The sequence below is a fragment of the Odocoileus virginianus genome, chromosome 23 (assembly GCF_023699985.2).
Source record: "Odocoileus virginianus isolate 20LAN1187 ecotype Illinois chromosome 23, Ovbor_1.2, whole genome shotgun sequence".
In the NCBI taxonomy this organism is placed as follows: domain Eukaryota; kingdom Metazoa; phylum Chordata; class Mammalia; order Artiodactyla; family Cervidae; genus Odocoileus; species Odocoileus virginianus.
In genome coordinates, this window is record NC_069696.1 from 25612812 (window position 1) to 25626675 (window position 13864).

General features: G+C 40.6%; 1 protein-coding gene across 1 annotated transcript in view; it reads left to right on the forward strand.

Annotated features, from left to right (window-relative positions):
- Window positions 1-1788: 1788 nt before the first annotated feature.
- The window catches only part of PDE3A (phosphodiesterase 3A), a 350559-nt gene continuing 338483 nt past the window's right edge, over window positions 1789-13864 (forward strand). Inside the window, exon 1 of the mRNA XM_020869501.2 lies at window positions 1789-3332. Within this exon, the coding sequence (XP_020725160.2) occupies window positions 2397-3332 (936 nt within the window). The 5' untranslated portion in view covers window positions 1789-2396. The remainder of the gene's footprint in view (window positions 3333-13864) is intronic.

Here is a 13864-nt window from a genome sequence, read left to right on the forward strand (position 1 = left end):
GACAAAATTAGATTATCTTTATTATTATTAGTGAGGGCAAATTACATTTAAGTTTCAGTTCAGTTGCTCAGTCGTGTCCGACTCTTTGCGACCCCATGAATCTCAGCACACCAGGCCTCCCTGTCCATCACCAACTCCTAGAGTCTACCCAAACCTATGCCCATTGAGTCGTTGATGCCATCCAGCCATCTCATCCTCTGTCGTCCCCTTCTCCTCCCGCCCCCAATCCCTCCCAGCATCAGGGTCTTTTCCAATGAGTCAACTCTTCGCAAGAGGTGGCCAAAGTACTGGAGTTTTAGCTTCAGCATCAGTCCTTCCAATGAACACCCAGGACTGATCTCCTTTAGGATGGACTGGTTGGATCTCCTTGCAGTCCAAAGGACTCTCAAGAGTCTTCTGCAACACCACAGTTCAAAAGCATCGATTCTTCTGTGCTCAGCTTTCTTCACACTCCAACTCTCACATCCATACATGACCACTGGAAAATGCCATATTGAAAATGAACAAGAGTGAAGTGGTCTTGTGTTTAGTATTTAAAAAAAAACCAACTTCCCACACTGATGGACTTTTTAAAAGATACTATTTTTCTTTTCATAATCTGCCAAAACAGTTGGCTTAAAATTTTTTAGTTTCTCAAATTCAACATTATACAGTGTAGGAAAGTGTAGCCCATAAACATGAATAACTAGGGTCCCGATTTTTTTTTCTCACAAGGTTTTTTCATGGTAGACTCTTTCACCATAGGCAGTCTTTTAAGATCTTTTCTAGTGTTAATCTACCTGTTCTTATCACCCTCCCCTCGCCCCCACCCCCACCGACTTTGAGATTTTTAAAATATTTCTGATTGGTTGAGCTTCCTAGCTTTGTATATTTCTCTGAGGCTAGGGCCACTTAATGTAATTTACCATCCATCATCAACAACTGTTGACTAATACTCTCATACACTGTATGTTTTTAAGTAACACAATAATAATGCTATTCGGGTCTAGGTAACTTGTTGAGATTTTCCATTGTTTGGACCGACAGGAAAGCCTAGGTTCTCTGTCGAAACAGACCTTCCAACAGGAGCAGTCAAGGCCTTACAATGCCACCTGACACTGGTTTGCAGTTGGACCTGACTTGAGTCTATAAGCATCTTTGAATCACTCAGACAGTAGATGTGGCTGTCATTTTTCAGGACAGTGGGAAGTCTGCGGACTCCCCTCTCGAGCTAAGTATCCAAGCACCATCCTTTTTTCACTCCAACGTCCTGGGCAGCTCTGTGTGAGGGCCAGCCTGAGACCCTGGAGCCCCTAGAGGCTGCGAGCCCTGCGGTGGACGGGTCTAAGCCACTCCTTCCCCAGGATGCTGGCAGCGCAGCTCGGCTCGGCTCCGGGGAAAGAAGCTCGCGCCACGAAGAGCGCCTCCTCCGGGGAGGGGCGGGAGCAGGGCTGGGAACGCTTTCCTAGGGAGTTGCCTTAAAGAAAGCAAGCGGGATTGCAGATCACTCCAGCTGCCTGCTTTTTTATACAGTTTTAATCAGTCGTCTCCACTCTCCTCCCTTCTGCAAAATTGCAAATCACCACCAACCTCGCACCAAAAAGAAGGGAAAAAAAAATTGTAAATCTCCTTCTCCTTTCTCGCCCTCCCTTCCCTCCCACCCTCCCTTCCTCTCCAGCTCGCTCGCCCTCCCTCCCTTCCCTTGCGGCAGCCGCTCGTCTCTCCGACTGGGTGTCTCTCCGACGGGACTTAGCAACTTCTTGGTTATTTCTCAGCCCCCTGTCCGTTTTCACCACCTTTTGCCATGAACTGGACCGACAGACGCAGGGAAGGCGGTGCTTTCTGCCCCAGGGAATGGCGGTTCGCTTCCTGGGGCCGGGCTGGGGAGGATCGGCCGAGGAGAAAGAAAGAGTGATGGAGAAGGAGCTGCCTTAAGGAGAGGAAGGGGGACCTCCGTCGGCTGCGGACCCCCAGCGTGCAGCAGCGCCCAGGATGGCTGCGAGCTTGCTCCGCGTCCCCGGCTCCAGCTGCGAACCCCGCAAGCCGGACGCCTCCGGCGATCTTTAAAATCCAGAAGTCGGGAGAGACCCCGGAGGACCGAAGTCGGGGGTGGGGGTGGAGCGGAGAATGCTGCAAAGCTTTTCCAAGAGAGAAAAAGAGGAAGTCTGATCGCTTCTGCCTGTTCTAGCTTTTCACTGGAAGGCGTCTCTTTGGAGCATCGAGCCTTCTCCAGGAGTTATTCGAAAGCTGAAACTTTCATTGCTCGCGGGCCTGGGAGCAGCAGGGATTCCGAGGGTGGGATTGCGAGAAGAGCGGGCGTGAGCGCGCGCCTGTGTGGGGTGTGTGTGTGTGTGTGCGCGTGTGGCGGGGTGGGGGCGTCGGGGGGGCCCTCGGAGACTCCGCGAAGAGCGTGCACCATGGCCGTGCCGGGCGAGGCCGCCCGAGTCGGGGCCACGCCGGGCAACCGGGAGGCGAGGCCGGCCCCAGCGGCGGGCCCCGCATCGCCCCGGGACGTGGGCTGCCGAGGCTGCTGGGGCGCCCGGGTGCTGCGGCCGCTCCGACGCTCGCGGAAACTTTCCTCGGCGCTGTGCGCGGGCTCCCTGTCCTTTCTGCTGGCTCTGCTGGTGAGGCTGGTCCGCGGGGAGATCGGCTGTGACCTGGAGCGGAGTAAGGAGGCGGCGGCGGCGGAGGAGGAGGAAGCAGCCCAGGCAGCTGAAGGGGGCGTCTTCCCGGGGCCTCGGGGAGGTGCTCCCGGGGGCGGCGCGCCGCTCGGCCCCTGGCTGCAGCCCTCCGCGCTGCTCTTCAGTCTCCTGTGTGCCTTCTTCTGGATGGGCTTGTACCTCCTGCGCGCCGGGGTGCGCCTGCCTCTGGCCGTCGCGCTGCTGGCAGTCTGCTGCGGGGGGGAAGCGCTCGTCCAGATTGGGCTGGGCGTCGGGGAGGATCACTTACTCTCGCTCCCCGCCGCGGGGGTGGTGCTCAGCTGCTTGGCCGCCGCGACATGGCTGGTGCTGAGGCTGAGGCTGGGCGTCCTCATGATCGCCTTGACTAGCGCGGTCAGGACCGTGGCCCTCATTTCCTTAGAGAGGTTCAAGGTTGCCTGGAGACCTTACCTGGCGTACTTGGCCGGCGTGCTGGGGATCCTCCTGGCCAGGTACGTGGAGCAGATCTTGCCGCAGTACTCGGGGGCGGCTCCGAGGGAGCATTTCGGGTCCCAGCTGATCGCTGGGACCAAGGAAGAGATCCCGGTGTTTAAGAGGAGGAGGCGGTCCAGCTCCGTGGTGTCCGCCGAGATGTCCGGCTGCAGCAGCAAGTCCCATCGGAGGACCTCCCTGCCCTGCATCCCCCGGGAACAGGTAAGGACCTGCAGCCCCCCCTCTCACTCGCCTCTCGGGAAAACTTGAAAGCTTTCGGGATCCGCCACAAAGTGGAGGGAATTGGAGCGCTGGGAACAGAAGGAAAGACAGCCCAGCAAAGTGCCCTAACTTCAGACTTGGAAACCAGCGAGTTTTTCTCGCCCTCTCGCACAGTATTTTATAACCTGAACAACAGGAACACGAATAAGTAATAAAACTAGATGGTCTTTGCAGGGTCTTCCACAGCTGAGCCAACTTTTTAGATGTGCTACACCTGGCGGATGACTTGTCTATACTTTTAAGTGCTCTCTGCTCTTTTAGCAGAAATGTTCGAATTAAGTTTTTTTTAAAAGTGGGTGATTTTGAAAACGAGGATTTTGCTCGATTTCTCTCTGTTTCTTTTCATAAAATTTCTTTCTTCTAAGAAGACAGGTAAACATTTATGAAAGTCAGTAAAAAATATTCTAGAGTTGAAGCAAGGAGTGCTTGAAGGTGAGGTGCTGATATATTCTGGTTTTGCAGTAAGTTTTACTTGAAGAGGCTGCGTTTGGTGGTGCCCAGTTTGCTTTTTAAAATGTAATTTGGAGACATACATTATTCCATGCTGATGTGTTTTGTATTATAACCATAAACTTCAATTTGGGGAACAATATGTCTGAACTTCAGAATTTGTCAGAATCGTGGACTGCGCTGTTAGTGTCAACTTGAAAAAAATTTGTCTTGAGTACCTACATACTTAGTGAATATTTAGCAATTCAAGTGGATTTATACAGGAAATAATAATTCAGGAAAATATTTCTAAGTTGCTGGTAATATAAATCTTTCAGAGAGGAGGAGGAGGAATCTAGAATTATGAGGGAGGTTATCTCAGATAATATTTAGTGAATTTGGGGGACTTATTTCCTTATTATCATTGTTTTGAGATCATGGAATACAGTTGCTATAAAGGGTGTAAAAGAACAAACCCCTCTTTTAAAAGCAGATTGTATCTGAGGAGAACTTCAGTGTTCACCTCTCTGCTTCAAGCTGATTTGACACTTGGGGTGGAGGTGGTAGAGAGCTGGTTAAGTATAGCAAGTGGAAATTTACACTTTTCTCATTTAAGTTTATGCCTACCTGTGGTACTATGAGGACAACTGTAGGGAGTGAGAGAATGCCCTAAGACGTAGTAAGCTTTTTCTCTTTAGGTTATTCTGTGGATGATCATTTGGGTATTTCTAAGAAATAGCAGTCACCATATGGTGTGATGACCAGTTTTTTCTCAAATGGAGTTAATTACACAGAATGTGGTTGTTTGACATTATTTAGCAGAATGGATGACAACATTGTAGTCTCTGTGTTTATTTTAAAACAAATGTACTTATTTAGCTTTCCTTTTAGATAAAGCAAATATTTCTTGGATTTAGCTTACTCTAAGGGTGAAGTTAAAAACAGGCCACTGACTGATACTTAGTTTTGGTAGAAATCTGGACATCACCAGAATAAAGTAAGCTCTCTATAAGCCAATTGGAGGAAAACACATTTTAATTTCTTTTTAAAGTCACTGATAGAACATCTTTTAAATGAAAACACTGCTAGTTTAAATGCATTTCAAATACACTTTTCTTTAACTTACAGGGAAATGTGACCTGATCATTGCAAAATTGAAACTTAATTTCTAAGGCAAATCTGTGAGTTGAGCATAATTAACTTGACTCCAAATTCATATCATTTAACCTCTGAAATTCTATTTCTGAAATTTCTTATTAACATTTAAGAGTTAAGGGTGGATTTAAGATGAGAAGGTGTTTAGGGGAATTAACCAGCAGTGTTAATTAACCCATAGATTTTTATTGGTTTTCTCTGGTTTGAATTGACAAATGGATGATTTGAATAGCCTGCAGACTTCTAAGAAAATTACTGAGCATTGAATTTTCACATGTTTTGCAGATGAATGTGGTCGATCATGTATATTCATAATATATTTTGATCAGTTTCTTTGGTTGCCATTTTTTTTTAAAGGCTGTGTTTATGAAGACTCTCCTAAAATGTGAGACTATCTCTTATGGTTGATGGGAAAGCAAGGTGACATTTAGCAGAGATTTATTTACTTGAATTTTTAATGAGGGCATGGGTAAGTGTGTGCGTGTTACTTAAGGCTAGTTTTTATATATTACCCTTTAAAGCTATTGCTGAGCATAATTGGGGGGGGGTGGGTGGGAACTGACAATGCACTAGGATCTTATAAGACAGGGCAATATCCCATACGTTAGCCTAACTGTGTGAAAAGTTCAGGAGCTATATAGTAAATGGCTTATCTGTTTTATCACAAGGAAACAAACTTCTGATTAAGGGTGCAAAGTGTACCACTGTCATCCACATGCTTTATGAAATCAAGAGTCAAAATAATTATAAAACACATATATAATACGGCCCTGAATGCTACCTGATTAGGAGTTCTTTTCTGAAAGAATGTCTACTCTTTAAGACAATCCTCAGGCAACAAGTGAATTTCAAGTAGAGGTGTAAGAACATAAAACACAGAGAAGCTGGCAGAGTCCTCTGGAGAATTTCGTTTGGACTTTGCTCATTGTGAGGTTTAAAGGTGAGAGAATTCCAACCTTTTCTTCTCCGTGTGAGTGATAGCGGCCACTAGCTTAGGAGCTATCTCGGCAATGACTCAGTTCTGAAAGGTCAAGGAGAATAGATGATAAACTTGTCATAAGGCAAACCAAATGACAGAATTCCCTCCCTCCCTGCCTTCCTTCTCCCCTTCCCCATCATGAAGACAATAGATTAGCTCTTACATACAGAACTGAGTTTTGCAGCATTGATCATAAGTACAGCTTCAGCTAAAGAAAGGAGATTGATCTAGTCTTCAGTCTCAGAATTAATGGGACACTGGGTGTACTTGTGAGATGTGAATGAAGGAGTAGGCTCTCAGGAAAGAACAGAGTTGTTAACATTTGCCTGGCTTTTAACTCACTTCTACTGACCCAGCAGGTTCAAGATTTTGTAGATCAGTGAGTCAAACTGTGCTTTTTTGGTTAAGAAGGCAGATGATTCCATTAAGGTGTATGTATCTTTCTTAAGTGGATGTTTATATCCCTGAGCAGGTATCATCCTGCCTTCCAAACACTAAGGTCCTTAGAATTTCTTGAATTATTAGAAATTATGCATGATTACTAAATATGTTATTTTTCAACATAAAATTTTAATTCAGCACTTGTATATTGGATATACAAGTGGATATTGTATTTGAAACACTTGGATATTGTATTTGAAAGGGTGTCTCCTTTCTTGATACTCAACACAATTGGCTGGCTCTTTCCCTCTAATTACTGGGACCACCTTACACATTGATTTTTGAAAGAATTCAAACCAATGCAATTTTATTTTAATTACATGTTAAGAAGGATTTAATATCTTTGCCTATGGTTTCACATAAAATAAGCTGTATGCCTCTCACCATTAATACTTTTGTACCACTTCATGACAAAATTCTTTGTGGTGGGTACACTCTCAGTCAGAAATGTACAGCTGTAGACTTCATTTTGTGAGATTAAAAATCAAAATATTTTCGCACACATAGGGCCTTAAGGCTGTTAATTAAACATCTTTAGCAAAAAGATCTTTAGCAGGTTTTATAGGAATATAATAGTTTTTCTAAGAGTCTAGTGGTTATCAAAAGTAGAATCAAATTTTTCATTACTGATAAAAGAAAGATATTTTCAAGCAAAAAAAGCCAAGAACAGAAACAGCAAAGCAAAGAGAGTAGGATACAGCAGTAGGTGTAGTTTTCGATGGTAGGCCTTCTTACATCTTTGGTAAAAAGTACAACTTTCTTGCATTTACTGTGTATTTTTAAAATACAGAAGTATTTCTCTGAAATATAGGATGGATTGTTCTTTAAACTCCTAAATATATTTCAGGATAACAGAACATATTTCTCAAATTTAATAAATTTCAGAAATAGTCATAAGTTTTAAATCCAATTGTAGCTTCTATCTCATTTCAGGAGTATAACTTGGCTTATGGCAATATAAAGAACAATATTGATTATTTATGACCTGCTGACAGAATTAAAATTAATTAATGCCAACTTCTGAAAACCCTAAAAAGGAAAAACAAGATTTTCTCATCCCTTGGGAAAGGTGAGGGCAGAAAATTTTTTGGTGTGTAGGGACAAAATTGTGATTTTACTTTTTGAATATAGATATTTAAAGCATACTGGAAAAAGTGTTTTAACGGACAGAAATAGTCAGTGAATCTATATAAATTTACAGAGGTTGGAAGGAGGCAAACAGTAATTTCACTCTTTCTGTATTGAGTCTAAAGTGTAAAAAAGTTAAAACTGTAGAACTGAAAGAAATGCTGTCTATGCTGGGCTGTCATGTTAATTAAATAAACAACCAGAACAGTGACTCTGTGTATGAAATACATTTTGAAAAGTCTAGGGGGGAGGGGGCTCAGGCAGGCAAGGCTGAGTGACACTGGCATGAAAAACATTCATTATATCTGTAGTGACATTTGTGTGAATTTGCTGTTCTCTGTTGGGAAATACTGCTCTGAGAAGAATCTCTTCAGGACTCTAGGTGAATAAAAGTCTTCACCAAATTTAAGTTCACTTCCTTTTTCAATAAGTCCTCATTTATTATGTTGAAGTAGGATGTTTGTGAACCTCAAAATTAGAAATCTGAATATATATTATATTTTAAGATTCTTGATTAATGTGATTTGTGCCAGTAACAGCCCAGTAGTCTATGTACACTTCATTGAAAACTTGGGTTATTTAATCTTAGTAAAAGAGTGAGTTTATTTAGGGTGTAGGGGGTGGAGTTGGATTTTTCAGAAACCCTTTTTTGCATAGGGCAAGTTTCTTGAGCTTTGTGAAATTAGACACACTCCTACATGTTTCTGGTAAATTGTTTTCATTGGCCATGTGTATGTGTGTGTGCTGAGTCGCTTCAGTCATGTCTGACTCTTTGCGACTCCATGGACTGTAGCCCGCCAGGCTCCTCTGGACACAGGATTCTCCCGACAAGAATATTGGAGCGGGTTGCCCTCACCTTCTCCAGGGAGGCTTCCCGTCCCAGGGATTGAACCTGTGTTTCTCAAGTCTCCTACATTGGTAGGCAGATTCTTTACCACTAGCGCCATCTGGTAAGCCTCTCATTGGCCATGTGTCTCCTATTCCACGGAGTCTCCACCTCCCTTTCCTCTCCTGGGTGTGATACTTATCTTTAAAAGAAGCTTCAAGTGTGTTAGATTGAAAACTCAATTCGTGTTTATTTTCTATTAATACATTCCTATTTTCAAGGAAGCTCTACCAAATAATTCAGAATAAACCAGGAGATTCAGAAACACCTCCATGTTCTTGCACTTAAAGCTGTGCTCTTAATATTCAAATGAACATTATTTCCTTTAAATAGAAATTGAAATCCTTGTAGGAATTACCTCGCAGTATATAGTTTTACTATTGGTAGTATTTTTTTAAAGAACTTTTTTGTTTTTGTTTTGTGTAAGGCTATCCTAGGGTTATCTCAGCATTGCACTTGAGAATGTACAGTCGCACGATTGTCAACATAAAACACACAGGTTTGATTTCTGGGGGAAAAAAATCTTAAAAAGATGTGCAGAAGTCATAGCTCAGAGAAAAATTTGTCAGATACCGATTGCTGAAGATATTAGTTGGGCGTATGGGTTCTCCCAAAATGTCTACTGTTTTAGAAGAAGATGCTATCCTTAGCTAATGTTATTCATTAAAGTCTTTGGTCAGTGAACCTATACAATGTCAAGTCAACATATTTTGTCTGTGCATTAGTAAGCCTTGTGCTAAAAAGCATACACATTCTATAGAGGTACAGTGTAGCACCTTAGCTCTTCAGAGCTTAGAGCCTAGTTAGGATAATGAGATACCAACATAAAAAAGGGAGAAATCACAGTAAAGTATGGGAATGACCTCTTAGGTAATCACTGAAGCAGTGCATATAATATGTTAGAGCAGATTTTAAATCTAGAGCCAGAACCATTCATCTCATCTCTGAAATTTTATGCAAAAGTTTATCCTTTCATTTCTCTGGGGAAAAATTTTATGTTTTCATAGATTTTTCAGAAGGTCCTCAATGCATAATGATGAAGCATAATTGTTTTAGGTTTTGAGGAGGTTTTAGGTTTTGAAGGCAAGAGAGAATTGTTTCTTTGAAGTGTAGAGTAATTTAGTATACATTAATAGGACTTCTGAAATAAAGATAATACAGGATTGGGGACGCATTACATACACCTCAAGCTAACACAATGGTGGCTTTCCTATCCTGAGGTGTATCCTGAGGCTTAAGAAACTTGTTGCAGTGAGATCTTAAAATGCTTAATTCCGTGCAGGCTGTAGTTAGGAGACTAGAATTAGTCTGATTTCAGAGAAAAGGAAACTGAGGGAGAATCAGCTAAAAGTATGTAGCAACCTGAGGTAAAGTGTTGACTTTTATCCAGTTCTCTGTTGGACTTGAATCTGCTGCTGGGGAATAGTGAAAAAGGAGTTAGGCAGATCATTTTAAACCTACTAATCACTTGTGATTTTAACTGGAATCCAACTCTAAATTCTCATTCAGGATTAGAAGATTGATTAAAACCCATTGAATATACACATAACACAAAACTCTGGAGCCCTTACAAAGGTGAGTTTTCTGGTCATCTACCAGGCAACCTTTAGACTGTATTATTCAAGACTTTGTCCCAGAAATGAATATCAATTGCATTGCAAAGTCCTACTTTGTGGAATCTTTATCTCATCAAAGAAGAGTGAATGGTGGTGGTTTAAATATTGATTTTTGTTTTCATTTTAGTTTTTAGTTAATTGATTTAAAAATGTTCAGAATTTCAAACTTCAAGGTGAAAAGGAATCTGCACACGGGTAAAGCATTTCTTTGTTAGCAAAAACAGCTGGTGGTTTTTGTTCATCTAAATTATTTTTCATGGTTTCTGTGGGAATCCATTAAAATGTAAGTAAATAGGGTGTAAGTTTTTAGAGGCAGTCATGAGAAGCATTACCATTTAGAAAGTAGAAAGCTGTTTGGGAAAAGTCAGAAACTAAACAACTTCTGCTTATTTGATTTGATTAGAGCTGTCATTTGTTATTGAGGAATCTGAATGATTATTATAGATTTTAAGTATTTCAAGCCCTGCTAAGATGATGATAAAAGTACTTAGGTGTATTCATGTTTTTTCATCCTAAGAATATGGATAATTATAAGCAGCACATGGTGTCTGTTGTGTGTGATTATGTGTGTGCATACATGTATGCATGCCTGGGTATGTGCAAGACTTTTTCCTCTGCCAGGAAATTGCTTTACTTGCATCAATTTAATGGAGAAACAGTGTCACCCAGTGGCTTTGATGAAAACAGTCCTGTAAACATTATAGATAAGCACTGTCCAATAGAAATATAACAGGAGCAAATTACTGAATTTCATGTTTTCTAGAGTCGGACACGACTGAAGTGACTTAGCAGCAGCAGCAGCAGTAGCCTCATAAAAAAGTAAAAGTAAAAAAGTAAAAGCCAACAAAGTGAAATCCATGATAATACTGTTTAATTTAATCCATTATATCATGCTAACATAAAGTTAATGTATAAATCAAGATATTTTGCTAAAGTCTGATTTGGTGGTGTATGTTTTCCACTTAACAGCCCATCTCAGTCTAGTGTAGCTACCTTTCAAGTACATGTGGCTGATGGCTAATCTTTGGAACGTTTTTAAAGAGGTGAAGTACTTGAATACTAATGTTACCTATTCCATTATAATGGAAAATCCATGTAGATTTTATGATAGCACTTAATATACAACTGTTCACATTTGTATATAATCTTGATAGCTCATTTTTGTATCACTTGCTGCTCTAATAGTTGGCGAGTCAGTCTGATTTTCCTCCTTTGACATTATTGCACATATTTTAAAATATGTCGATTTTAATCAGAGGGAGAGTTTAACAGTCCTTAATGAGGAACCTTTTTGTTAACTTGATCTATAACACAGAATCAGTGTTACCATCTAATTATGAATTTGCCTTTCAAAGTGTGATTCGTTAACAGGGATGGCTTATGGATACAGTGTGAACACGTGATCAGCCATGGTGAAATAGTCTGTTATTAGGTTATCTAGTGTCTCTTTAGAAATGAAAGTGCTTACGTTTATGATGCATGTCGTTATCTTGATAACTTAGGAAACTTAAGTGACAAACCTACTAGTAGCTTTAACGGATGAAAATTCTAACAGTGTCTGTAAAAGGCTGATGACTCCTTGCTATTGCTTATGTAAACACCACTCTCATAGATATACAAAAGGAAAATGCTTCTATTCTGTGTCTAGAGAGGACTGGAAATTTTGATTATGTGTAATTTCTAAACTAGGAATTGAGATTGGGTGGCTTTTGAAGCTCTGCGTGATTTCAAACTGCATGAACCTATAAAAATGTACAGATGAAAAAGGCAAACCTTCAAAGTTCCACCATGCTGGGACTTCCCTGGCAGTCCAGTGGTTAAGACTCTGAGCCTTCACTGAAGGGGTTAGGTCGCTGGTCGGGGATCTAACACCCCACATGGCACCACCAAAGACTGAAGAAACAGAAGAGGCCTCTTGCCCCCCTTACACTCCAAAAAAGTCACCTTCTTCACCTTCTTTCCATCTCCTTTCCTCAAACCCTATGAATTCATTAACTCCAGGCATAGTTCCAGTATTACATTGAGAATTGATGAGAAGACAACTTTTGATATATGGCATCATCCTTTATATACATAGATGTATAGGATTATTTTTAAAATAGGCATTTATTTTGTGTATATTGGTTTATAATCTGTATGTGTTATTGTATGTTTTTCAATTTATGAATTTCTCCCTTTTAAAGTAAGACATTATTTATCTTTGCACTAGAGAATAAAAATGCAGAGGTAGGTAGGTTTTCATGTATCACTTAGGAGATAATCTAAAAAGAACAAAAGGTAACAGAATCATGATTTACAAAGAAGCACATTTATCTAAAAAGAAATAATATGGACTCAATCTCACTCCTGGTGAAGCTGGCTTAATTTAGCCTTCTTTGAAATAACTAGCTAAATAATGAAAAACTGTAGTAATCGTAACTATTACTTGAGTTTGTATTTAATATAACTATTCACCCTGGCTATATATATATATATATATATATAACATTCACCCTGGCTAATTTTGAAATTACTTTAAACTTATGTAGAGGTTGGGCTTGTAAATTTTTTTTTTTTTTTTGGCCAGTCTTCTTTTCTTATAATGTCCTGTGTGTATGTGTGTGTGTGTGTGTGTGTGTGTATGTATAAATATTTTTTCAAGCAATGCATTTTATTTCTTTTTTTTTTTAAACAAAATAGGTTCTTCTCACTCAGAGTGTGTTTAAAAATTTAAGGAATGCTTTTCTATCCCCCACACCCCACTGTACCTTGTCAGAATATTGAAAAAATTTTATGTGAGAAGCTTGTGGTTTAAATTTAATAGAATTTTAATAGGATTTTTCCACCTTCTGAAGTTAGGTGAAATAACTGAATATTTATGCTGTGTCTGTGGCAAGTGTTTCCTCCTCTTCAGATATAATCCACTTAAATAAACCTAATGGAAGCTTGAAGTCATAGAAATATTATTTGGCAGGGGGAATGGTTTATTTGGGGGCGACCCTTGTGGAGTCAGCCTCCTTTGGACATTTTTAACCTAGCTTGAGCACAGAGAAAGGAAATGGTTCTTATTTTTAAACTAAGTATTTCAGAGGATGGAGTTAACAGATCTGCTTAGGAAATGCTCTTCAGGAGGCAGTGCTAGTCCTCGTCATACAAGACAACCCTGAATTTGGGTGTTAGCAAACACCTGACTCCGCAAGTCTCCCAGACAGGTGGGAGAGACATCCTGAGCTGCCTGGGCTCCCCAAAAATCTGCTTTCTAGGCTCAAGAACTGAAGAAGTCACACTCATGTCACAGCATTTTCATTATAAAAGGAATCAACCCTCTTCCCTTCCTTGAGTCAGCCATCAATATTTTTGTTTTAGAAAATTCCAGTTCAGTGTCTTGCTCATTGTAGGCACCAGCTAGTGGAATAAAGGGATGGAGAAGAAAGAAATGATTTTACTCTGAAATATTTATCCCCCAATCTCCTGAGATTGAACTAGTGATTAAACCTATTGAAGTAAACTTCTGTAGAAAAAGTAGCCTATTCACTAGTCTGTGAATTTACATTTTAAAAATATTTGTACTTTTATTACTATAAAAAGTTTATCTGTACAGTTCTCCATAGTGGCTATATCAATTTACATTCCCACCAACAGTGCAAGAGGGTTCTCCATTTTTCTCCAGTATTTATTGTTTTGTATTATTGTTACTATTATTATTGTAGACTTTTTTGATGATGTCCATTCTGACTGGTGTGGTTTCCTCATTGTAGTTTTGATTTACATTTCTCTAACAATGAGTGATGTTGAGCATCTTTTCATGTGTTTATTGGCCATCTGTATGTCCTCTTAGGAAAAATGTCTGTTTAGGTCT